Source organism: Salvelinus alpinus, chromosome 21 (assembly GCF_045679555.1).
Source record: "Salvelinus alpinus chromosome 21, SLU_Salpinus.1, whole genome shotgun sequence".
Taxonomy (NCBI): domain Eukaryota; kingdom Metazoa; phylum Chordata; class Actinopteri; order Salmoniformes; family Salmonidae; genus Salvelinus; species Salvelinus alpinus.
The window spans coordinates 10,846,293-10,872,430 of record NC_092106.1 but is presented as its reverse complement, the minus strand read 5'-3'; the positions used below and the strand labels follow the sequence as shown (position 1 = coordinate 10,872,430).

The following is a 26,138-nucleotide window of genomic DNA, read 5'->3' as shown; positions in this document are numbered from 1 at the left end:
ATTTGTACAAATCACGATTTCGCAGGTGTTAGCATCTTTCATATTTTGGAATGAGAGGGGATGTTCGTAACATGCAAAGAGAGAGGGTTCCGCTCCTCATTCCGGTTCCGCTACTCTTTCTAGCATCTCTTCTCTTAATACGTATGGATCCAGAACTTAAATTGAGCATCTGACCAATGACGTGACACTTTAGTTCTGGGTTAACTGAGATTAAGTACTCAAAAGTAGTGCACTATAAAAGGTAATAGGGTGCCCTTTGGGACAGAGAGTATGCCATTACTATGTAATGAGCTGTGAGTAAATGTTAAAGACAAAGCTAACAACCTGTGAAATCATTCACACCAAGAGGACAGTTAAAGTGTGACTACATGAACCAGAGAGAGAAAGTGAGAGAGACTGTAGTTTGTAGTGTACCCTGAGACGGTTGTATGATACGGCCTTTGGCTTATCTCCTTATGTACAGGACCAAGTTTGGACACACCTACTCATTCAAGGGTTTTCTTTATTTTTACTATTTTCTACATTGTAGAATAATAGTGAAGACAAACTATGGAATAACACATATGGAATCATGTTGTAACCAAAAAGTGTTAAACAAATCAAAATATATTTTAGATTCTTCAAAGTAGCTACCCTTTGCCTTTAACAGCTTTGCACTCTTGGCATTATCTCAACCAGCTTTACCTGGAATGCTTTCCCAACAGTCTTGGAGGAGTTTCCACATATGCTGAGCACTTGTTGGATGCTTTTCCTTCACCCGAGCAGTCCAACTAATCCCAAATCTGAATTGGGTTGAGGTTGGGTGCTTATGGAGGCCAAGTCATCTGATGCAGCATTCCATCACTCTCCTTGGTCAAATTGTCACACCTGCTCCCGCTACCCTCTCTGGTGCCAGGCGGCCCATCATTATGCACACCTGTCACCATCGTTACGTGCATCAGCACTTCATGGGACTCACCTGGACTCTATTACCTTATTGATTGCCTCCCCTATAATCGGTCACTTTCTCAGTTTCAACCCGGTGTCTGCATTGTCATTTTGTTCCCCTTGTCCAGAAGCTGTCCTTGTTTTGTTTCATGTCCCTTATTTATAAAATATTCACTCCCTGTCCTTGCTTCTCGTCTCCTAGCGTCTGTCCTCACAGAATGCAGACACCAAATATTGGAAGCATCAGGGAGTGTATTTTGTTTGGGTTGGTGACGTCGGGTCCGGGTGCCGCTGCCGAAGGAACCGGGGATTCCTCAGCCAGCTCGATGGGCTCCTGCGCCTCAGCCGGCTCGACGGGCTCCTGCGCCTCAGCCGGCTCTACGGGCTCCCGCGCCTCAGCCGGCAAGTCGGACTCCCATCCCATGTCATGCCTTGGCCGGCCCCCCAGGGGGGGGTACTGTCACACCTGCTCTCACTCCCCCTCTCTGGCGCTCGATGTGGCCAATCATTACTCACACCTGTCACCATCGTTACGCGCTTCAGCACTTCATGGGACTCACCTGGACTCAATTACCTTATTGATTGCCTGCACTATATCTGTCACTTCCTCAGTTTCTTCCCCGTGTTTGCATTAATGTCGTTTTGTGCCCCTTGTCCAGACGCTGTCCTTGTTTTCTCATGTCCGTTATTTATAAAATGTTCACTCCCTGTACTTGCTTGTCTCTGTGTCTTTCCTCACACAAATAGCACTTACACAGCCTGGAGGTGTGTTGGGTATTGTCCTGTTAAAAACAGATGATAGTCCCACTAAGCGCAAACCAGATGGGATGGCGTATCGCTGCAGAATACTGTGGTAGCCATGCTGGTTAAATGTGCCTTGATTTCTAAATAAATCAGTGTCACCAGCAAAGCACCTGCACACCATCACTCCTCCTCCTCCTCCATGCTTCGCGGTGGGAACTACACATGCGGAGATAATCCATTTACCTACTCTGTGTCACACCAAGACACATCTGGAACCAAAAATCTCAAATTGGACTCATGAGACCAAAGGACAGATTTCTACCGGTCTAACGTCCATTGCTCGTGTTTCTTGGCCTAAGCAAGTCTCTTATTCTTATTGGTGTCCTTTAGTAGTGGTTTCTTTGCATCAATTTGACCATGAAGGCCTGATTCACGCAGTCTCCTCTGAACAGTTGATGTTGAGATGTGTCTGTTACTTGAACTCTGAAGCATTTATTTGGACTGCAATTTCTGAGGCTTGTAACTCTAATGAACTTATCTTCTGCAGCAGAGGTAACTCTGGGTCTTTCTTTCATGTGGCAGTCCTCATGAGAGCCAGTCATCATAGCGCTTGATGGTTTTTGAGACTGCACTTGAAGAAACTTTTAAGTTCTTGAAAATGTTCTGTGTTGACTGACCTTCATGTCTTAAAGTAATGATGGGCTGTTGTTTCTCTTTGCTTATTTGAGCTGTTCTTGCCGTAATATGGACTTGGTGTTTTTCCAAATAGGGCTATCTTCTGTATACCACCCCTACCTTGTCACAACACAACTGTTTGGCTTAAAAGCATTAAGAACAGAAATTCCACAAATTTACTTTTAACAAGGCACACCTGTTAATTGAAATGCATTCCAGGTGACTACCTCATGAAGCGGATTAAAAATGCCAAGATTGTGCAAAGCTGTCATCAAGGCAAAGGGTGGCTACTTTGAAGAATCTAAGATATTTTGATTTGTTTAACACTTTTTGGTTACTACATGATTCCATATGTGTTATTTCATGGTTTTGATGTCTTCACTATTATTCTACAATGTAGAAAATAGTAAAAAATAAAAACCCTTGAATGAGTAGGTGTGTCAACTTTTGACTGGTACTGTAGGTTTCAAGCATCTCGAACTAAACAAAAAACATACGTTTAGGACAATTCACTAGTTTTTTAGTTTATTAGAAATGTACAGCTTATGAGATTCCATTACGATTGACCTTTCTTAAAATGTTCTACTTTTTACAGTTTTTGCCTGTGTTAAAAGATATTCTCCCATCAGTGATCTCCCAGGTGAAGAGGTGTATGATACACAGAAAACAGTACGGGGCACAGTGCCACTGTCCGAACAACATGTGTGTGTTCGCTGTGCATGGCATGCGGGATGCATGTGTGCGTCTAACATTCCCACTAAAAAGGGACCCTATACTAAAGTGTCCATTAAGAAGGGGGAAAGGCGTAGCATTGTGCAACAGCCCTTTCCCCTCAGACTTGAGATGAGTTTAGTTCTAACCAGTGGCAGACTTCAGATCCTATTCACTTACCCCTCAGACCTGGAACCCACCATGGGTAAATAGATCTGACCTCCCAAGCACAATACGAACATATAGCTTAAAAAAATAGCATGAAAATATGTTAATATATAAGCCTCTATTCTATAACAGGTTGTCTGAGAGGTAAAAGGAGGACATTGTAATGGGGAAGTATTTTATACTGGCCCAGTGTGTGTGTGTGTGAGAGATGGCGATAAATAATCAACTGAGGGAACCCAAACAGCTACAACATCACTACGTATTAAGCCAGTCTAGCAGATGTGCAAAGGCAATCATGATTGGAACGTTACATATGACAATCTTTTGGACATGATTTGACTGGGAAAAGATAAAGGATCTCATCCCCTACAGGTTCGTCAATTATCGATCACATGAGAGCACAGTCAGGCGGATAGTGAAACGACGGGACCCTGTGGATAAGTGAACATGGGTCAAGCTGACATGGAAGAGCTTCCAGGTGTCCAGGATCACACAAGCCATGTGTCTGTGGGTCCAAGTAGTCCCTCCCTGCTTCAGTTCATTTCCATCCGTTTAGTTCCTAATTAACACGACCCAGATCCATCTGACAGACGATCACTGAAGTCCTTGAAGCTAAGAACTCAAACTAAATACGTGGAGTGCTATGGTCAGTGTCACTTAGCTAAGTGTGACCGTTAACTTGTTTAGCACAGTATAAAAACAGGGACACTTTCCCCAGTGCCCCCACAAACCTACAGCAAGTGCAGTTTGTAGTTGTCACAAAACATTTGTTCCCTATCTAGCTAGCCTGCTTCGAGTTGGCATATGTTGAAGAGCGAACTTTGTATGGATCCCACTGTAGTGCCATTGAGATGAGCTTTGTCTAGCGACTGAAGCAGCCAATGGCTGCAGTAATATATATCATGCCGCTTCCAAGGCTTTTTCTACTGATAGCAGATTATACCCCTTCCCTACCCCACCCCTTTGGCATCTGTTCAACCCCATGGCTACTGACATATTAGAACATGACAGGCAGAAGAAAAAAATGACTGAAATGTCACCCGGGAGGAATTGGACTGCTCCAGGAGTGTTTGAGGACCATTTCACAAGTTAGTGTGTGTGTGTGCGCGCATGTGTCCAGTCCCAGTCAGACAGAAGGCGAGTGAGTATTCTCACAGCTCTCCCTGGTCCTCTGAACAGGAACCATCATACATGAGACGACGTTAAAATAAGCAAACATACATGATAATGTAAATCATGACCATAATAATAATAATACAAAACAAATGGGCATAATAATAATAATAATAATCACAATTATTCCAGTGTAAGTGTTTTTTTTTCCTTAAGTCAGTAATTCTTGTCCCCAGAGGTACAGGCCAACGGATTGGCATAAAAAAATGGAGAAAAAAAAAAATACATGAAAATAATAAAACATCCCCTAGTCGTTTGTCCACGATGCCAAGACATGCTGTAGTGTACCAGGGGGTCTGAGGGAGTAGCAAGGGCCCTCCTTAGCAGAGCCTGGAACTACAGAGGAGGCAGTGTCTGAGAGACAGAGGGGTAGAGCAGTGTGTCTCTCTTCCAAGGCCTGGCCCCCTTGTAGGCCACACTGACTGGCCCCAACCCCGGGCCCAGCCTACCTCGGTCCCAGCCTACCCCCCCTAAAGGAACAACGGAGTGAGATCATAGTGAGATGATGAGAGCTGAGCCGCTGTTGTGCTGTGCCCATCCCCCACATGTGATTACTGTCTCAATGGTCCACACTCCTCTTCAGAGTCCCCTCCTCCGCAGAACTGCTCTCTCCCAGTCCACTCAGGTATAGTAGTGAGAGCTGAGTCATTTCTCAGCTTCGTTCTATTGTCATATAATATAACCACCTGGTCTTCCCCCGCTCTTCATTCCCTACCTTCAATTCCTCTCATTTCATCCTCAGAGATCTTCTTTTCAGTCTGCAACCAATATAGCTTCTCAAGTTGGCTGGTATTTCGCTCTCCCTTGCAATGCCAACCTTCCAAGTCACGTTCATCACTTGACTAGGAAGCTTGGAAATCGAGGCTACCTCCATCCCTCTCCCCTCCCTCTGTCAGTCTAGCAGCTCCCCTTGCCACTCCCCTGTCCGTCCCCTCTCTACCCCAGTCACTGTTTCTTCTCGCGGGTGGTGATGGTGACCAGCTGCTTGGCGGCCTTGGCGATGTCATAGGCGCACTGGATGACCTGCTGGGTGAGCAGCTGGTAGTCGACGGCGGGCGCTGATGGGTCCGAGGGAGCCGCCTTGCGACACTCCACCTGGAGGCGGGAGGCGCTGGACGCCAGGAGGCGCAGGGAGCAGTGCACAGCGTCTAGGGCAGGCCGCTGACGGGAGACGGAGAGAGAGGGGTAGGGGCCACAGTTAGACACAGAGGCGACAACACTTACTGCTTAAAGCTAGAATCTGTATTTGGTCCCAAAAAACGTGCAGTATATATTCTGCTGTTCTATTACGCATGCACCAAAAGTTGTTTGAAGCAACTTCTTTGTTGTTGTCATGATAACTGGCGGTGTCAGCTTCACACCATACCGAATCTAGAAAGAGAGAGCAAAACCTTACCTTGGGAAAGAGAGAGGCCATTTCAGTGACAGCAGAGTGGATCTTCTCGGAGCATGGAACAAAACTGGGGAACACAAGACAACCTCTCGTTACCACCGGATACAACTAAAGCCAAACTATTGTTACCACCACAGACGTAAGCCTCCCCCGACTGTGTGATGGAGTGAGTCTCGTAGTCGGGGCCCTACCTGTCGTGTTTGAACTCTTGTGCGGCCCTCAGAAGCTCCTGGATGTTTTTGGTCACCTGCTCCGTCTTGAGGATGACGTCTTCGGTGCAGGGCAGGGTAGGGTCCGGCTCACCCCCTTCACCCCCACCCCACTCCTCCGAATCCCCCCGGCCTTCCTCTTCACTGCTGCGCCCCCTACTTTAGGAAACACACACACAGTACAATCTCTACATTAGCCTGCAATTCACACATAAGCCTCTCTGAAGTAATAACCACAGTAAATACGTCCTTGAGAAAGACAAACAGTCTGCTAGATGTCTAGGTACACCCTAGAGCCCGGCCTGTCTGCCCCTCCTACACGTTGGGAGAGACTCCAGAATGACCCGGTCACTGGGCAGCAATCTGCTCCAGATATCCCGACCACCCCGACCACCCCCAGCCTTACCTTAGCGACAGCTCATACATGTGAGTGTTGTCATAGTCACTATCAGTGCCACTGCCGTGCTTCTCTCCTTTAGGGCCCTATGCACAAACAGAACACCTTATCAGCGTCAAAAAGGTAGCCGTAGTGATTCTAACATCAGTGAGTGTATGGTAAGGCCTTTATTAACCAACCAAAAGCAAGCCATTCACACAAACATTTCCACTAAGCCACAATATACAGCCCTCAGCAATGCATCAGCTCACATTGGTCTATAAAAACTGTCTGTCAGCATTCATATGACGCCACTGAATGTGTCAGCTGGTCTGGGGTTGGTCGCGAAGTAGCCTGGAAGTCACAGATGAGTTGACCAACTGTAAAGGAGGGCGACAGTCAGCCAGTCTTACCATGTATCGCCCCATCTCCATGGAGCCAGAGAGGTGCGACCCTCCATAGGGTGTTGGACCGCCAGGACCCCCCTTCCTCACCTGGAGGTGGGACAGAACAGGAACTCAGAGGAGGATGAGAAGCAACAGAGGAACCGCAGAAGGAACACTGCCTGACAGAATGTTTTCTTTTATTTTTGTAGGAAGATTCCGAACAGACACTGGGATGTGATATACATGCTTGAGCAGAGTCAGCTCAGCTTTGTGCACGGAGATACTATCCTATATGTCAAGGTCAAATTTGATTATTTTTGTCAAATAACTTAAATTTAACAGCCAAACTGCAGAGCAACTTTCTCCAGGACAGGCTTATACTGAAAATGTAGTTAGTGATGGAGTACAGCCCAAGTTGACTGGAATTCAAAGAAAATGTGTGTCTTGAGCTAAGTCCTGCCAAGTAGTTAGTGAGCCACTATCCCAGACAAACTCACACACAGGAGTAGATCATTAACATTACCAGACACACAAACACACGGTCAGTCATACACAGAAGACAGAGGAGCCGGTTAACTTCCATTAGCTTGCCTCACATCACGTCTCCTCTCTAGCCACTTTCACAATAGAGGACCTCCAGTAGCCGGGGCCCGTACTCATAAAACATCTCAGAGTAGAAGTGCTGATCTAAATAGGAGGGGTCCCTGATCTTAGATCAGCACTCCTACTCTGAGACACTTTATGCAGGCCCATACAGTCAGCACGGTTATAGACACTTTTTACATACAGGCTCACTGACATAAGGGCCTATGCTGCGAGTTTTCCCAGACAGTATGGCCGGTAGGCCACTCTTGGACTCACTGTTCCCTAGTGGAGACCTAACTAGATGAAGACTGAACATCTACGTGAATATTTGTATGCTGGCATATGCTGTATGATACACAAATAATGTCCATACAATGAAGTCATCGTCATCTGTGGTTTTCAACAGAGCACTGGGTTTTACCACTGTGTGGTCCAATATCTATGAAGGGATTCAAACTGTACAACTTAAAAGGGGCAATCTGCAATTAGTACATCCATTTTTTTACTTTTAAATGAATGATATACAGTATCGCCATGTCATCTTAATAAGTACTTATAAATGTCTTATTAGCAACAATGCGAGACATACACTACCGTTCAAAAGAAAAGCAATTTTTTTTGTCCATTAAAATAACATCAAATTGATCAGAAATAGAGTGTAGACATTGTTAATGTTGTAAATGACTATTGGAGCTGGAAACAGCTGATTTTTAACGGAATATCTACATAGGCATACAGAGGCCCATTATCAGCAACCATCACTCCTGTGTTCCAATGGCACGTTATGTAAGCTAATCCAAGTTTATCATTTTAAGCGGCTAATTGATCATTAGAAAACCCTTTTGCAATTTTGTTAGCACAGCTGAAAACTGTTGTGCTGATTAAAGAAGCAATAAAAAAACAGACCTTCTTTAGACTAGTTTAGTATCGGGAGCATCAGCATTTGTGGGTTTGATTATAGGCTCAAAATGGCCAGAAACAATTAACTTTCTTCTGAAACTCGTCAGGCTAGTCTTGTTCTGAGAAATGAAGGCTATTCCATGCGAGAAATTGCCAAGAAACTGAAGATCTCGTACAACACTGTACTACTCCCTTCAAAGAACAGCACAAATTGGCTCTTACCAGAATAGAAAGAGTGGGAGGCCCCGATGCACAACTGAGCAAGAGGACAAGTACATTAGAGTGTCTAGTTTGAGAAACAGACGCCTCACAAGTCCTCAACTGGCAGCTTAATTAAATAGTGCCCACAAAACACCAGTCTCTACGTCAACAGTGAAGAGGTGACTCCGGGATGCTGGCCTTCTAGGCAGAGTTGCAAAGAAAAAGCCATCTCAGAATGGCCAATAAAAAGAAAAGATTAAGATGGGCAAAAGAACACAGACACTGGACAGAGGAAGATTGTAAAAAAGTGTTTTGGACATACGAATCTAAGTTTGAGGTGTTTGGAAGAACATTCGTAAGACACAGAAAAAATGAAAAGATGCTGGAGGAGTGCTTGATGCTATCTGCCAAGCATGGTGAAGGCAATATGATAATCTGGGGGTGCATTGGTGGTGGTGAAGTGGGAGATTTGTACAGGGTAAAAGGGATCTTGAAGAATGAAGGCCATCACTCCATTTTGCAACGCCATGCCATACCCTGTGGACGGCACTTAATTGGAGCCAAATTCCTCCTACAACAGGGCAATGACCCAAAGCACAGCTCCAAACTATGCAAGAACTATTTGGGGAAGAAGCAGTGAGCTGGTATTCTGTGTATAATGGAGTGGCCAGCACAGTCACCGGATCTCAACCCTGTTGAGTTAATGTGGGAGCAGCTTGACCGTATGGTACGTAAGAAGTGCCCATCAAGCCAATCCAACTTGTGGGAGGTGCTTCAGGAAGCACGGGCTGAAACTAGAATGCCAAAGGTCTGCAAGGCTGTAATTGCTGCAAATGGGAGATTCTTTGACGAAAGCAAAGTTTGAAGGACACAATTATTATTTAAATCAAAAATAATTTATAACCTTGTCAACATCTTGACTATATTTCCTATTCATTTTGCAACTAATTTCATGTATGTTTTCGTGGAAAACAAGGACATTTCTAAGTGACCCCAAAGTTTTGAACGGTAGTGTACACAGAAGAATAACATTGTAAACAACTTATCTAGATATATTCTAGCATATAGAACTCTAGGGTCTATTAAAAAAAAAAGATTTACAAACTACACAAGAAGAAATTGTGCATTTGCTAATGCCCTACAAAATACAAACTAAAGAGACATGGAAAAATGCACAGATAAACCAAACTGAAATACAGTGCCTTTGGAAATTATTCAGAACCCTTGACTTTTTCCACATTGTTTGGTTATGTATTCTAAAATTGATTCAAAAAATATGTATATTTGCCTCAATCTACACATTTTTGCAAAAATGTTTTAAATAAAAAACTGATATCACATTTACTTAAGTATTCAGACCCTGTACTCAGTACTTTGTTGAAGCACCTTTGGCAGCAATTACAGACTCAAGTCTTCTTGGGTATGACGCTACAAACTTGGCACACCTGTATTTGGGGAGTTTCTCCCATTCTTCTCTGCAGATCCTCTAAAGCACTGTCAGGTTGGATGGGGAGCGTCACTGCACAGCTATTTCCAGGTCTCTCCAGAGATGTTTCGATCGGGTTCAAGTCCGGGCTCTGGCTGGGCCACTCAAGGACATTCAGAGACTTGTCCCGAAGCCACTCCTGTGTTGTCTATGTGCTTAGGGTTGTTGACAGGTTGGAAGGTGAACCTTCGCTCCAGTCTGAGGTCCTGAGCGCTCTGGAGCAGGTTTTCATCATGGATCTCTCTGTACTTTACTCTGTTCATCTTTGCCTCCATCCTAACTAGTCTCCCAGTCCCTGCCGCTGAAACACACCCCCACAGCATGCTTCACCGTAGGGATGGTACCAGGTTTCCTCCAGACGTGACGCTTGGCATTAAGGCCAAATAGTTAAATCTTGGTTTCATCTGACCAGAGAATCTTGTTTCTCATGGTCTGAGAGTCTTTATGTGCCTTTTGGCAAACTCCAAGTGGGCTATCATGTGCCTTTTACTGAGGAGTGGCTTCCGTCGGGCCACTCTATCATAAAGGCCTGATTGGTGGAGTGCTGCAGAGATGGTTGTCCTTCTGGAAGATTATCCCATCTCCCCAGAGGAACTCTAGAGCTCTGTCCGAGTGACCATTGGGTTCTTGGTCTCCTCCCTGACTAAAGCCATTCTCCCCCGATTGCTCAGTTTGGCCAGGCGGCCAGCTTTAGGAAGAGTCTTGGTGGTTCCAAACTTCTTAAATTTAAGAATGATGGAGGCCACTGTGTTCTTGGGGACCTTCAATGCTGCAGCAATTTTTTGGTACCCTTCCCCAGACCTGTGCCTCAACACAATCCTGTCTCGGAGCTCCACGGACAATTCCTTCGACCTCATGGCTTGGTTTTTGCTCTGACATGCACTGTCAACTGTGGGACATTATATAGACTGGTGTGTGCCTTTCCAAATCATGTCCAATCAATTGAATTTACCACAGGTGGACTACAATCAAGTTGTAGAAACAGCTCAAGGATGATCAATGGAAACAAGATGCACCTGAGCTCAATTTCAAGTCTCATAGCAAAGGTCTGAATACTTACGTAAATGTGATCAGTTAAAGTTTAATAAATTTGCAAACATTTCTAAAAACCTGTTTTCCTTTTGTCATTATTGTGTAGTGTGTGCAGATTGCTAAGGATTTTTTAAACATTTAATCCATTTTAGAATAAGGCTGTAATGTTAGAAAATGTGGAAAAGGTCAAGGGGCCTGAATACTTTCCGAAGGCATTGTATGCATTGTGAATTTGCATCACCCGCATGGACAATGGAACGTAAAGGTTGGATGCAACAACGAGCACAATAAAAGACAGACAGGACAGATTGAGAGACAGAGAGACTGACTTTACCTCCTGGCTTCCTATGCACGTTCCATACCAGTCAGCGTGGCTGGAAGCAGGGCTGAGTGAGTGCGTGTGTGCGTAAGTAGTGCATTAGCTTAGAGCGCCGACATACTAACAAGAACGGCGGCCGTGCGCAGCTGGTGGCCGTCCTATCGGCTTTGACCACAGAAGATTGACCGCCATTTTCTTTTCATTTCCACTGTTTGTCAACACACCCAACAGGTGATGCAAGCACTGCTGACATTCGTATAGGTCTGCCTGCCGTCTTAGTTCCACTGTGACCGAGTGGGTCAGTGACTGACTGACATTGCCTTGAAGGATCCATTGTGAAGTGCGCATGGCTAACAGGGCAGGTCAAACCACTAACACCTCATGCTTGTGCTGCACACACTAGAGGTAGGGAATGGGAAAGCTATGATTGGGGGGTGTCTAAGGTCAGGACATCTTCACTCATCAATGGCGGGAAAGCTACCTGCCAGCTTAGCTTAACAACATGACCTTCTACACTCAAAGAAGCCTCAGAGAAACTCATGTGAAGTGAATGGAGGCGAAGAGTGATTTGCTACAGTGCCGAAGGCTCAGTAAAGGGGCTAGGCAGTGTGTGTGTATGTATGCGTGTATGTATTTGGGGCGGGTACGTGCGTGCAGCATCTGGCCCAGAAAGCATAGCGCCAGTGGTAGAGGCTGGGGGTCAAAGGTTAGGGGTTAAAGTGGAAGAGCGCTCCACTGGTGAGCGGTGTATGCATGCCAGACAGCAGTAGAGGAGGAAGGCAGCAGTAGAGACAGAGAGGGCAGGTGGTGTATATCACCATGACCACGGCCACCTGGGGGCCGTAGCGCGTTGCTCACACTTACACTGGGGTGCAGAGGCTGCAGGCGGCCCGTCAGGGAGTCCAGGCCCGGGGAGTGGGAGTGGGGTTTGGGGGTGGCGGCCCCCGGCTCGTACATAGAGAAAGCCTGTCTGTCCCTCCGGTGGGCAGGCACAGCCGAGGACACAGCTAGGCTGGAGTGGTCCCCTCCCCTACCTCCCCCGCCTCGCACCCCCCCTGGCCAATGTGCCGGGCTGCCTCCTCCCCCGCCTCCCAAACCGCCAGCTCCCCCTCCTCCTCCGACCTGGCCCCCCCGCAACGCACTGTTCTCCGTCTGCATCCGCGAGATCTACGGGGAGAGGTGGGGACGGGGGAGGAGGGTCACCTGAATGTTTCAAAGGTCACACGGACACGCATCCACAAGTACTGTACAGGGAGCTTCATTTAGCTAACCACATACTAGATATGGATGGAGGTAAGACTAACAGTTTATAGGGAGTCTATACTGATGGGGGGATATAAGGGCTTAAACTGGCTTGCATGTCAATCTAGTGAGTATAACTACATGCTGGGTTCTCTTAACTAAATAAACATACATATTGGCAGTACTGGGGGTTGATCTTTCGTATCTTGGAAAATAAGAGAAGTACACATGCATTGTTTATTGAGGTGTACGGCAGGGCTGCTCTAGCCCACACCGTTTTACCTGTATCTACCTGTCAAACTATCAACACTGGAAGAGAACTGCTGTGCATTTTCCAAGTGTGTGTGCAGGGGCTGGTATTTCTCCTTGTGTTAGACATGAGTGATGATAGACATGGGACAATAGCTCAGGCATTTATGAGAACAGAACACCACCACCATGGAGATACGGAACGGAAACAAAGTGACTAAATATGGCGTAACCGATGGGAACGAAACCTGATATTTGACACAGTGAAGAACAAACTGCAGTGCTTACACCAACACTGACAGATACTGTTTTGAGCTGCACAATTTGCTTACTACAGTATAAGGACAACTCTGGGAACAGAGTAGATCAACACTGATAGTGACAACACACTAATATACTGAGGCAGAAGATATACATCTTCCACTATAATTAGAAAAGCACATCTTGGTGCATAACACAAACTTTTAGACATATTGAAATTCCACCCGTCTTTCCATTATGCATGCTTCCCTCCATCACTCTATCCATAACTCCCTCCCTCCTCTCCCTGCCATCCTCCCTCCATTTTTATCTCGTCTCCCTACCTCTTTCTGCAGCCGGCGCAGCTCTTCACTCAGGTTGTTGTTGACCTTCATCAGCTGCTGGACTTTTGCCTCGGAGGACGCCAGGGCCTTCTTAACCTCCAGGTACTCCTGCAGAGTGATGGGCCCGTCCGACAGGTCCGACGAGTCCATGCTCTGAGGGGACACACACACAGAAATATAATTAAAACAATCTAAAAATACACACACAAGTATTCGGGAGTCGTTTATGTGGGTTATTGTCTGTGCAATAAGCTGCACTAGATTTCATCATCCCTCTTAGCAGTAAATGGAGAAGTCTGAGCACAGCTTAAAATAACTACCTTTTCACATTCAACACAAACCATATTTGAGACATTTATTTTCAACTGGAAATGACTTTGAACAGCATCCGCGTCCATTCACAGCTCAGCCATATCTGAGAAGCACAGAGCTTCTGTCTGTATGAGACCAGAACAGAGCTTTGTCACAAAGTGGACTTTAAATTCTCATTTTACAGCAGCTTTTCCACCACGTCCTGTGACTGTGGGTGCCTGCTTTAACAGGGTTTTCACCCCCCTCTCCTCTCCTCTCGCACTCCCTCTCCTCCCCTGCTCGTGGAACAATGCTCCTCTGATTGGAGAACCAGAATAGCTGTGATGTCACTGTGGAAGTATGTGGCAGCAGTAGCAGCACTGCCACTCCCGCAAGGCATGCTGGGACAGGCGGGGAGCAAGACACTGCTGGCTGCTGGGGATAATACTGCAATCACTAGAAGAAGCTAAGAAGAACATTGTTCTGATTTAGGATCAGTTTTGCCTTTTAGATCACAATGAATATGATTACATGGACAGGGGGGGGGGGGACCTGATCCTAGATCAGCACTTCTATTCTGAGACGCTTGATATGTCTGAAGTGCCTCTAATAACTCCAAGCAGGGACCATAGCACCACTTCCTGGTCACTTAGCTCCATCCCTTCCCTCCTCCATGTCTCTCAGTACACATTTTATCCCTTAAGGGGAATACTTAGGCTGTTCTCTGGTACTCTAATGTTGGCCTGTAGAGAAAAACATAGCACAACGGTTTGCAATGGAAAAAGAAAACAAGCGCTTCTTATTAGGCCAGTTCCGAATAGTAACTCCCCCTTTCACTATGTTTCAGGCTGCTTGATGCCTAGTGAACACAGCCCTAGGGGTGTATTCATTAGTGCAACCCGGTGCAAAACGTTTCCCATTGGACAAATTCAGGTAGATCCCCGTTTGCTTCCGTTTGATGCCTAATGAACACAACCCTGCCATCCTTCTGTGCCCTTCTCTCCTCACCTTGGCCCGGTTGTTGCGCTGCGCGTTGTTGTTGTTCTGAGTGGTCAGCTCGCTGTCCGTGTCCTCGTCCGACGCTACGCTGTCGTAGTCATGCTGGTCGTCGTCGGCCCCCAGGTCCAGACTAGAGTCTACAGGGTTGGATCAGAGCAGAGCAACAACATAGGCCCTGGCTCAGGAGGAGATAGGATGTGAGGAATCGGAGAAAGACGTACTGAGATTGAGCCACAGAAATATCTGGAAAACTACAGCTCAACTAGCGATGACAACCAGGCAACCCCGACATTTAAAATATATCTCAGTAGCTTCTCCGTTTCACTCATACATCGCAATGGATGGATTGACTGAAGTGCGTGCTAAAATACATTCATATCCAGAGCATATTTAATTCATAAAGATCGCGTTTGAACTGGCTCAGTCCCTGCCCTCTCCTCTCCTCTCCCCTCTGCTCCCCTTCCCTGTCCTCTCGTCCTCCTCTCCCCTCTGCTCCCCTTCCCTGTCCTCTCGTCCTCCTCTCCCCTCTCTCACCGGTAGGGCTGCTAAGGCCTTTCCCTTGTTGTCTCCTCTTGGCGTCACTCAGGATGTCGATGATCAGCGTTGCGAACTCACGAGCGTTAAAACGGGCCAACTTCTGTCTACCCTGAAAGACAAAGACAGGCATGGGACACATTCAACAACCCACCGACACAGACCTATGTCTACAGGAGCAAAACGAGGTCAGACATTTTTTGTGTATTATTGAAGCAAACACTAAATTGGATCCAGTCTCTGGTATTGCAGTCCTGTGGTCACTGGTCATGTGGTGTGGAAAAGCACAGTCATAGGGGCTACAGTTGATCTTAGTAAGAGAGGCACACACACTAAACATTGCACCTAACAATTTGCATACTTGTGTTTGCATAAAGGGACAAAAAAAAAAAATGCAGGCTTTGTATCCATGTGGTTTCAATTCTAAACACGGTCCAACCGTGAGCACACCGTCATCACAATCCATTCTCCTCAGCTTCTGTGTGTGTGTTCTCTCCCTCAGTCGCTCTGGCATGAAACAAAACACACTACTACTGACCAGTCAGCTGGCTCCAACGCTATTCAATCCAATCCTAGCTGGGGATCTCACTGTGGTGAGGGTACTGACGTGTTAAGGCCTATGTTTACACTAACAAGCTAGCCAACTGAATGAGGACACAGTCACACACAACCCCTTTAATTTCCCCTCACCCTCCTCCACAGCTGGAAAATCTCTCTCGCTCGCTGTCTCTATATCCCACTGGCCAGTGCAGAAGCTCAGACATCCCAGTGCAGCCACAAAACTATTAATAGAATTTCATCCCTCGCTCTCTCCATTTCAGCCCAGACGTTCTCTTTCTTCGTCTGCCCTTCTGTTCTCCCCTTTTGTTCCCGTTTTAAAATCTGTCGTGTTCTAGGAGGATTTCCCGATAGTCCCTTCTACTGCCTGCCTGTGTCACTGTGATTAACATCGCCTTCAGCCTGCTGGTATCACTAAGCTTATACAGCAGTTGGAGAAGGAGAAATACGCATAGGAACTAAGATATTCAAGCATTTGCTGGCAGTCAAATGTTTATTCATTTGTTGTTGTGTGTGTGTGTGTGTGTGTGTGTGTGTGTGTGTGTGTGTGTGTGTGTGTGTGTGTGTGTGTGTGTGTGTGTGTGTGTGTGAGAGAGATAGTAGTAGTGGTTACCTGGTTGCGTGTGGCTGAGTATTCGGGGTTGACAGGCAGGAAGGGCACCGCACTGCGCTCCGTCACCAGAGTACTGTGGTTCTGAGTCGTCAGCCACACTGGGAAACGGGGAGGAAGGAGAGAAAGAAAGAGAGATACATTATCCATCGATGAGTGAGTGAGAGAGAAACAAAGTAATTTCAGCTGGAAGTTGGAACACACACAGCAACACACCCTGCCTGCCGCCCACACATAAACACGGTGCACAGCTCCACTGGAACAGACCACAGAACAGTTACAGACTTACACATTCTCTCCTCCTAAAAATGTCCTGGTATACCTTGAGCTGTGTGTGTGTGCGCTTGTGTGTGTCCAGCTCTCTGCCTCTACCCCATCCTGCTTACCTGCGGAGAGTATGTCAGACAATGCAGTCTGTGACTGCTCCTCCTTCTGAGAGAGAGCGAGGGAGGAGAGCGAAAGAGAGTGAATCCAGAATTCCTGAGGCACTTCCTCACCAACTCGCTCTCTCCTTCTCTCTAAATTGCCTCCCTCTCTCTCTCTCCCCGTCTTTCTCTCTCCCTCCTCCTTTCCCACTCTGTCTCCCCCTCTAATTATAGACCTCACCCAGTGCCCTTTAACAGACTTTATTGATGCCTGTTTTTTTATGTTTCCTTTCTAAACAGTGACTCCTTCTCCCGGGGAATAGCCAACACTAGGTCTACGTCCCACATGGCACCCTATTCCCTTTATAGGGCACTACTTTTTACCAGGGCTTGGTGAAATGTAGCACACTATATAGGGAACGGGACGTGGACCCAGAGTGGCCCAAACAGATTGCATGACTCAAAAAGGCAAAGACAGAAAGGGGCGCAGGATGGAGAGGTCTAGAGAGAGATGGAGAAGCAGTGGATGGGTTACACAGGAGAGGAGGAGTCTCACCTGCATCGTTCTCCCTGCGGTCCACTTCGTCATACACATCCATGGCAAGCTCCTCAAACAATCGATTGTTCAGCTGTCACACACACACACACAGTGATGCAGACAGTGTACACAAGACCAAGACAAACATAAGCAATGCACACCAAAAGAACAAACACCAGCGAGGGAAGAATATACACAACACACGCTTAGAATAATAAAGCAAACTGCAGGACAATCATGAACAGCAATACTGTCAACAGAAACAGTAGCACTACACTAAAGAGCTCGCCCCTTTTGCTGCCTGGGCCAAAGGAGAATCGATTATACCATACACAGACAATGGAGAAAGTCATACTCCTCTGTCATAGACAATTAGAGTCACTGATACAGACATGTATCACTGCTTCAGTTTATTATCAGATTAGCTTGTGCTCTGGGTCGTGTTCATTAGGCACCAAATGGAAGAAAACAGACTGAAAATGGGAGGGACACCTGGACTTGTTTTCCATTTCCAAACATTTCAAAATGTGTTCCCTTCTGTCCTAATGTACACAACCCAGGAAGTTTACCAGATAGATACAGCCTTAACTCTAACCCTTTGACCACCCAGCACTACTCACCGCTTGCAGCTTCTTCTTAGCTGCCTTGGCCAGTTCTGAGAGGTCCAGGCTACGCAGACACAAACAGACACAATGCCACAATGAAACAACCACAGACACGAACAGAGAGAGAAGGGTGAGGAGAGACAGGTGAGGTGGCCATGGCCAAAATAATGGAAACACTTGAGTAAATGAGAGAAGTATAATAATAAGCAGGTGCTTCCATACAGGTGTGGTTCCTGGGTTAATTAACCAATTAACATCCCATCATGCTTAGGGTCAGGTATGAAAATGCAGGGCAGGCCATTATTTTGGCTACCATGGCTATGCCCCCATGGGATGACAACGCCCCCATCCACAGGGCATGAGTGGTCACAATGGTTAGATGAGCATGAAAACAATGCCCTATTAAGACACTTTATGTTGGTGTTTCCTTTATTTTGGCAGTTACCTATACCTCCTTCCATTTTGGTTTGACAACATGCAAAACGATAGGCCTAAGTACTTGTATTATATACAATGAGTACTGGTGGTCGAGATACAGTAGCCAACCTGATAATGGGATAAAATACCAGCCTCCTATTTAAAAGCAAAGGTCTCTCATCACTGTTTATTGAATGAAGACATCATAAAAAGGTAATACTACTATATAAAAAGGTAGACAGAATAGTACAGCAATTCCTCCCTCCTTCCCTGACACCAGCAAGAAGATGACGAGCCCATGGGATAAAAGAGGGAAGAGGGGGGGGGGGTGTTGAGGGAGAAAGAGAAAAGCGAGAGATACCTCTGTGTCGGACACTTAGGGCGAGCTCTGCCTCCACAAGCGCAGCGCAGATGGAGAGAACAGAAAACGAGTGAGCGAGACAAGAGACGGGCAGAAAGCAAAAGAGAAGGCCCATATTCACAAAGCGCCTCAGAGTAGGAGTGTTGAGCTAGGATCAGGTCCCCCTCGGTCTATATAATCGTATGAATTATTATCTAAGGTAATACTGATCCTAGATCAGCTACTCAGACACTTTGTGAATACCGCCCACTAGTTCTCCACTGCTCACAAGAGTACGGTACAGGTACAGAGTATTGAACAGTAAGAACAGTGTTGTAGAAGTCTTGTAGCTCAGCAGACAGACATGCAGTCAGTTTCATTAGTCTAACAGGGGCCTTCCTCTCCTATCTAGCAGTACAGACTGACTAACGGCAGGGCACAACCTACTGGTTAAAACACTGCAATACATCTAGCCACTTCACTTGTGCCAGAATATTACAAGGTATTCCTAACACTTCATTGTCGATTCCAGAAAATCAAAGGCATTGCCAGAATATCATGTCACGTCAAAGACAATAATGCCCCGTAGAGTATTACAGAAAATCAAAGGCATTGCCAGAATATCATGTCACGTCAAAGACAATAATGCCCCGTAGAGTATCTCAATTGAAAATACTTTAGTCCAGGATTAGCCTTAAATCTGTGTCTGAAAAACCACCCCCATGTATGATAAATATCAACCACCGTGCAGATTTATAAATATACTCCTCCCACCCATCCTGTTAACCCTGAACACATGACCCGTTGACACTTACCTGTCAGCCATCTGAGGAATGATATAATGCCCATTCTTGTGATCTACAGGACAGAGTACAATAGAGTGAAACAATTGTATTGTGTAAAACAGTCATTGGGTGAAAGATGCCTTACTAGTTAGGGCTAACAGTGGGTCCATACTTGGAGCGATAATCAGCGACCTAGGAACCACTAACCAGTCATGTTCAATGGAAGGAGGAGACACAAAGAGACACACAGGGACTTAGCGGTCGGCGACGAGAGAGCTAGTGACCATAAGTGAAAAATGGCCCAATGTTATTCAAATGTAGGGAGGGCAGCTCTTGTTAGCAAGCTTTGACATTGGCTAACAACAAAACTGCCGTCATACTAACTGTTTGAAGGATACACCCACCCAGCGAGATCTCAACGACTTGATTGCTGATTATCGCTTCAACTCTGAGCCCTCTGTAAGATCCTTGGCAGGGGTAAAAGGTCACCTACCAGGGCGTCGGCCACACAGGTAGAAGGCCAGCCTGTCTGTGAGCTCGTACTGACACTCCACCAGCCGCTCTGCCAGCTCCACCTGGCCCGCTTGCCTGCCACACACACACACACACACACACACAGTAGAACAATCAGAGCCTATAACTGTACATATGAAAAAAGCTTACTGACAATACAGCAGCAACAAAAAAAACACAGACTACCTTGATAGAGTCACACACAAAACTGTGTGTGTGCTATGTTCAAAAAGAGTGAGCCAGGGGTGTATTCACAAGTAACAAAAGCAAACATGGCCAAAACAGAAAGGGACTACCTGAACTTGTCTAATAAGAAACCCTTGTTTTCCGTTGCAAAACGTTTTTGCTACAGTGTACACTAATGAATAGACCCCTGGTGTAGCCTACCTGGCGTAGTCCATGGGTGTGCGTCCGTTGATGTCCAGGGCTCCGGGGTCGGCTCCGTACACGACCAGCAGCTCTGCCTGCAGAACCTGGCCTGCCTTGGCTGCCACGTGGAGTGGAGTGGTGCCCTTCTCCTGAGAGGACAACCACACAAACACACATCTCATTACTTCAAATAGGGATTTAAGGGAGCATGGACACAGCACAGACCGATTGGACTGATACTCTACAGTTGAGGTTGTGAGTGGTGAGAAAATGGGTAATTTGCAGTAACAGGGGGTGGGAGGGTGAGTGGTGAGAAAGTGGGTAACTTGCAATAACAGGGGGTGGTATGGGTCTCACCGGGTGGAAGAAGTTGGCCTGTGCTCCCAGGGACAGCAGCCGTAGACATGTCTCCAGACTCCCCGTCCTCACACTGGAGTGCAGTTGCTGAGACAGAAAGAGAGAGAGACCCTGTGAATCCCCTCATTAGTGGTGTTTAATAGGTCCACACAGAAGCTTCCAATAGTTATTTCTGTGGTGTCATTAAGGTGCTTCCTGCCTACAGGGGAGAGAAGAAGAAAGGCAGGCTCTGTGTGTGTAGAGCCTCAGTGGAGGCAGCCCGGCCCACCAGGCATTGCCCAGCCTGTGAAGGACGTCACCCTCTGACCCCTGACCTGAGGGGGCGGGGCCTCACCTTACTGAGGTCCTTGGTGGTAACACCGTCGTCATCGCGGCACGGCAGCTTGTGGACGAAGGATAGCATCTGGTACTTGGCGCGGATGAACTCGGACTTGGTGGGGCTGTTCGCACACATGCGCGAGCGGGGACACACACACACACACAGAGACAGAGAGTAGGGACAAGCTGGGTAAGACATCAGCTCTTTGTATGAATCATTGCAGCAGGAGACACCGAGGGGAAAATCCTCTCTGATCCCATAACAGTCTGATACTAGCTAATGACCCAAGGCTGAGCTGCATCTAACACATAAGCTTATTAGCCTGATCAGACTATAACAATTGACCAAGTGAAAGTAAATCTCTTGGTGGGGGAGAGTTCCACAAACAGAGACTATAGGTAAGCAGGAATGTTCCCACCCAGGTCATCATTGTAAATGAAAATTGGTTCCCATCTGACGTTTTGTGAAATATGTTGTGAAACAAAATAAACTTACTGGACTTTGTCCTGTGGGTTAGGTTTCCTGCGGCCGCTCTGCACCTGCGCTGGGTCAAGCAGGGAGTGCTCCCAAATCGAGTTAGCCCCATTACTGGCCAGGGTCTGCACCATCTAAAACACACACACTGGTGAGACACACGACAACACAGCGCTTACATGAAATTATCTAATGTGTGCTTGGAACATCCTCTTAGAGCTAATCAAAGCCTCTTCCTGTGCCTGAGGCTGGTCTAGTGGGTAACGCCACCGCCAGCAGCACCTATACACCACCAAGCATGGGTGCGAATCCCAACCCCTGCACCACTCTCTGCATCTACCTCCCCACTCATTTCCACCCTGTCTACAATTTTTTAAAAGCCAGTTCCTAACAAAAGTATTCTCAAATCTTATCTGTCCAGCAGCTAGGTAACACTCTTACTTTATATTAGTGTTCGGGGAGAAAAAAAGGGGGTTACATATCGCAATATTATTTTGGACAATAAATGTATTTAATCGTTTTTCTAGGTAGCTTTAGGTCGGCTGTGCCTGCGCCAAAACGCCAGTATTTTTCATCCTATAGCTTGATCGCCATCTTCTTTTTAAATAATGGGCCAACATGTTTTCAGCGCTTTTATTTCCATACTCACTCGTCTCTCTGCAGCAGACATATAGTGAGCAATATGTTTGGAACATCAATTCTCAATAAAATCAAATTATCGAATCACAATACATATAGAATCTAAATATCGTAATATCGTGAGGTCCCTGGCAATTCCCATGTAGTTTATTAAGTGTTAATCATTAGTTTATGGATATACATGTTATAAATCTGTAATAAACAGGTATAGGCCTAATACATTGGTTGAATTGGTTTCCTTGTCATTTAGCCACTTGCCAAATACTGAGTTACTAGGCTACGTGTACACCCATCAGTAATGATCCCCAGTGCCCAGTACCCCTCCAGCCCAGACCCCTATCTTGTCCCTTCCCAGGTACCTGCAGCAGTGCAGGGGGCCAGCCGCTGTGCCGCAGGTGCTTGACGATGGAGATGTGGCGTCCCAGGCTGCGGTGCACAGAGCAGCACTCGTCACAGATCAGAACGCCCCTGTTGATGCTGGTCCAGCCCGGATCTGAAAACACAGAGAAAGAGAGAAAGATATAAAGTGAGAGAGAGGACGGAGAGGGGTGGGGTGTGTACAACTTAGGCTATTTAGCAAAGACCCACCTCTGACTGGCTACGTGGCCATCTCAGGTTCATCATTAGGCCTATAGCTTTGTTTTACTGGTAATAAAGTTAGGGCTAATATTTGACATTATTGTTTACTGCATACATTTAAAATAATCAAATAGCCTACTGTGAGAGTGACAAATAGGCTGACAGTTTGCCTGACGTGGAGTTTACAATGACACTTAAAAAGGAGTTTTCGGGACCATAAAAATCAACAAAACGCAACAAAAAGCCATTATTATTAGCGTCATACTGTATAGCCTAAATACAAGTCTGACCTTTAAAAATCCAGTACCACCCAATTGTGCCTTTAGGTGGTAATGAGATCATCATACTAGACAAGTCCAGAGTTCAATGGGCACAAAGAGAACCATGGGCCACAAAGTCTAGTCAATAAGTCTGTCTGGGGCAAGGTTAGCCTACACCCTCAGGATCCTGCTACAATTAAGCTAAGCTAACTGTGTAAGAGGTTCAAACAACCCATTCTGTCCGAGGAACTAGATGGCACATTCTTTTTTCTCGCTCAATTGGTAGGCCTAAGAGCCTAAGAGATTGGGCTGGGGCAGAGCAAATACATGCAGAGAGAGATCTGTTCTTGAGGGACAATTTTGAAACAAATAGCTATTGGCAATACTCAACAAAGCATGCCTACTGTTTTCAAATATTATAATCTATGAAAAGCAGCAATTCATTGTTGGGTTTGTACCCATGGCAGAGCAGGACAAAGCAGAGGGCTAAACCAAATGTGAAGAGACACAGGGCTCTTCATCGGTATAGATTCCATTCATTGACACTAAAAGTTAAATCTTGACATAATCCAAGCTTCACAGAACAGCCCCATTGCTCTTCCTCTCCATTTCCACTTAGTGTGTGCAGCGCCTAATGTGATTTCATACGCATGCACTCACACACACACAGCGCATATGGGGCCACTCTAGTCTCTTTTACCACTATATCTACAGTCAACACGACTGAAGGCTGTAGCCCCCTGTTCAGTCTAGCATTCTACCACATGCTGTGGTGCCCATCACAATCCATAAAACTCTAATCATATGACAGAAAAACAAAAAGGCCTTATGAGCATACTGGCAGTAACAAATAGCCTATAGTGGCTATATGACTTCTTCCACAATATGGAGGTTGTTTAGGAGTTCCGTAGCAATTCCACTGTGTAGTGTTGCAAGGAGTCACACACTAGTGTGAGCAGCTCGCTGGGGCAGCAAGAAAGCTGACGGTAGACTGCAAGTAAGAAAGGCAGGCCAGGCTAACGCAGGTAACTGCAGAGGAGTGATGGTCAGGAGTGTCATAAATCAGCTGGGATGGTGCAGAAGAGGCTCACAGAGCAGAATCACATTCCTGAAGAGAGAGCAGCTGTGAGGGAGGGGGCAGCTGCCATGCAACCCACCCCAACCAACCCCCATCCCAAACTCTCCTCCTCTCCAAAACATTGAGGCAGGTGGGGCTAAATGTGCAAGGCCAAGGCTATGCCGGCCAGGATGCCAAGGTTGGCATCCCATCAGAGTTGTGGGGGCACAATAATGTTGCAGAAAAACAGAGTTGGAGAATGTAGCCTTCATGATTTGCAAGACAATTTAGGATTTTATGAGCAGGAGGATTTAGCTAAAAGTGTTTGTTTTTTTGCCTACATATGGAGCCGTCTAAACAGTGCAGGGGTCCAGAATACAGGCACTCACTCAGTCACTATTCACATCCTCTACTAGTGCTACTATCAACGCCGCACTGTTTGCTAACCCATTGGCATTGGGTAGTTTCAGGCTGCTAGCTAGCCAACTAGCTTAAACTACAATTTTTATGATTATTTAACTAGCTATCTATCTCAGTAACAACGTTCAGCTAATCTTCTTGACTCTTAACGTTAGCAAACTGGCTAGCTATCTACACGTTACAACTTGGAATTGGTCACATTTATAAAAAAGTATTATAGAGGAAGACAAGCCAAACGAGCTAGCTAATTAGCCTGGCGTCTTCAAATTGAAATAGCTACCTAGCCAGTTAGCCCGTGTGGCCAGCTCAGTTCTAGCTACAGAGCCAACTTTACTGACAAAAAGCTGTGATAGCAAGCTATTCAAGTTAGACAAGACAGACACCCTTTCTCATTTGTTAGCAAGCTAGGTAAGTAGTTAACCGCCACGTCTAGCTGGTAGCTAACACAACTAACGTTCGCTAGCGATTAAGAGAAATACAAACAAACGTCTGACGTTGCTTGCATGGCTAACGTTAGTTGCGCTGGGTAGCGAGCTAGTCAAGCAGGCGAAACAAATCTGCCACACTAAAATTCATCCAATAAACCAAAGCAACTAAACCAAAGTAACCCTCTAGTCACTTAATTTATCAACACGTACTGAAAATGCAAATGTTACTCCGTTTAAAGGCCTGACTAACTAACTGCCTGGGAACCTGCGCCGTTTTATTGTACTATTGACAGCGGGCACAGGCCTCCACCGTCCCACTTAAATGTAGCCAGCTAGTCCATCTCAAAGATTAAAACACATTGTTTCCGTTTGTATTGTACCTGGTGCACTGCAGTCGGCACATACTTCGGTTCTGTGGACCTTTCTTGACATGTTTAGGGTTCCACTACAGTAGTGGTTGTTTATCCAAATTATATATTGATGCTCGCCCTTCCGAAGACCGCCGTCCGCTGTTTCTCGATGCTGCCCTGAATCCCCGGAAGCCGGCGATGTGGTCTTCGGCTCTCCCGGCCCGAAGCTACCCCTTTTCCTTTTCTTCCTACGCGGTTTCAGTCCTAAACTTCTGATGCAGTGAGTCGCAGGCCTCGTCAGTGGGATGATTATTACTGGCTAGCTCATATCTAGAGGGGTGTAAAACAATAGCGCACACAGCATTGCAAATATCGAGACCTAAGTAGGCTAACTGCGATCCTTCCACTCGACTCGCTCTCTCCCCCTTGCTCTGATCGCCACTCTCTCACCAATGCCATGGGAATAGAGGTACCTCTAAAATAATAGTTAATTAACCTTTATCGTATTCGTCAAAGCTTGGAATCTCATCAATATCCATGCACGTTGGGGTACACCTATCTTATTCTAAATGTTCATATATTTAGATAGTTCTCTGGATATGATTTATTTGATGTTTTGTAAAGCTTTATAGTGGTTAAGGCTAGCCTATATCACAGGCGAGGCTGTCGAAGCGAAATAGTGGTGGCTGGCAGTTCTGATGTTTTAGAAGTTGACTAATTTGTACTAAAACGGGGATAAAAGCAGGCTCACAAATAGCCTAAATACATGTTCAGAGAGCTTCATGTTGCAAAAACATTGCAGTGCTATAGCCTAGCCAATAGACAGCATCAAAGGTGTAGGCTATTTGGATGTGATTATGGTATAGGCTGATTGTTTAGTTTATTAATATGAAGTGAATTACTAACTCCTAATGGCTGGTAGGTGGCGTATGTAGCCACTCTACGGGCGTGTATCTTATACATCACGCTCA

The 26,138-nt window shown here is 46.1% G+C and overlaps 1 protein-coding gene across 4 annotated transcripts; it reads right to left on the bottom strand.

Moving 5' to 3' along the window:
• Positions 1-2,854: 2,854 nt before the first annotated feature.
• On the bottom strand, positions 2,855-25,903 carry LOC139547831 (ARF GTPase-activating protein GIT1-like). 4 transcript variants are annotated; one of them, XM_071356947.1, is made up of 21 exons: positions 25,198-25,903; positions 22,433-22,566; positions 21,456-21,568; positions 20,976-21,081; positions 20,642-20,728; positions 20,303-20,433; positions 19,896-19,990; positions 19,433-19,475; positions 18,639-18,665; positions 17,876-17,924; positions 17,274-17,346; positions 16,356-16,453; positions 15,185-15,296; positions 14,660-14,787; positions 13,361-13,513; positions 12,150-12,452; positions 6,790-6,870; positions 6,407-6,483; positions 5,983-6,159; positions 5,795-5,858; positions 2,855-5,559 (listed from the first exon to the last, which is right to left on the bottom strand). In XM_071356947.1, the coding sequence occupies exons 1-21, from the start codon at positions 25,247-25,249 to the stop codon at positions 5,344-5,346; spliced, it is 2,319 nt and encodes a 772-aa protein (XP_071213048.1). In that variant the 5' UTR covers positions 25,250-25,903; the 3' UTR covers positions 2,855-5,343. The 4 variants fall into 4 exon arrangements, with proteins under 4 accessions (XP_071213048.1, XP_071213049.1, XP_071213052.1 ...); XM_071356948.1 differs by having other exon boundaries at positions 5,983-6,156; XM_071356951.1 differs by lacking the exon at positions 25,198-25,903 and adding an exon at positions 22,662-22,999.
• Positions 25,904-26,138: the final 235 nt, after the last annotated feature.

Bases quoted from the DNA above. Each gene is read 5' to 3' on its own strand.
- LOC139547831 (XM_071356947.1), bottom strand. From the start codon at position 25,249: ATGTCAAGAAAGGTCCACAGAACCGAAGTATGTGCCGACTGCAGTGCA. The intron at 22,567-25,197 runs GTACAATACAAA...CTGTGTTTTCAG, and splicing joins TGCCGACTGCAGTGCACCAG to ATCCGGGCTGGACCAGCATC. The intron at 20,729-20,975 runs GTGAGGCCCCGC...TTTCTGTCTCAG, and splicing joins CCACCAAGGACCTCAGTAAG to CAACTGCACTCCAGTGTGAG.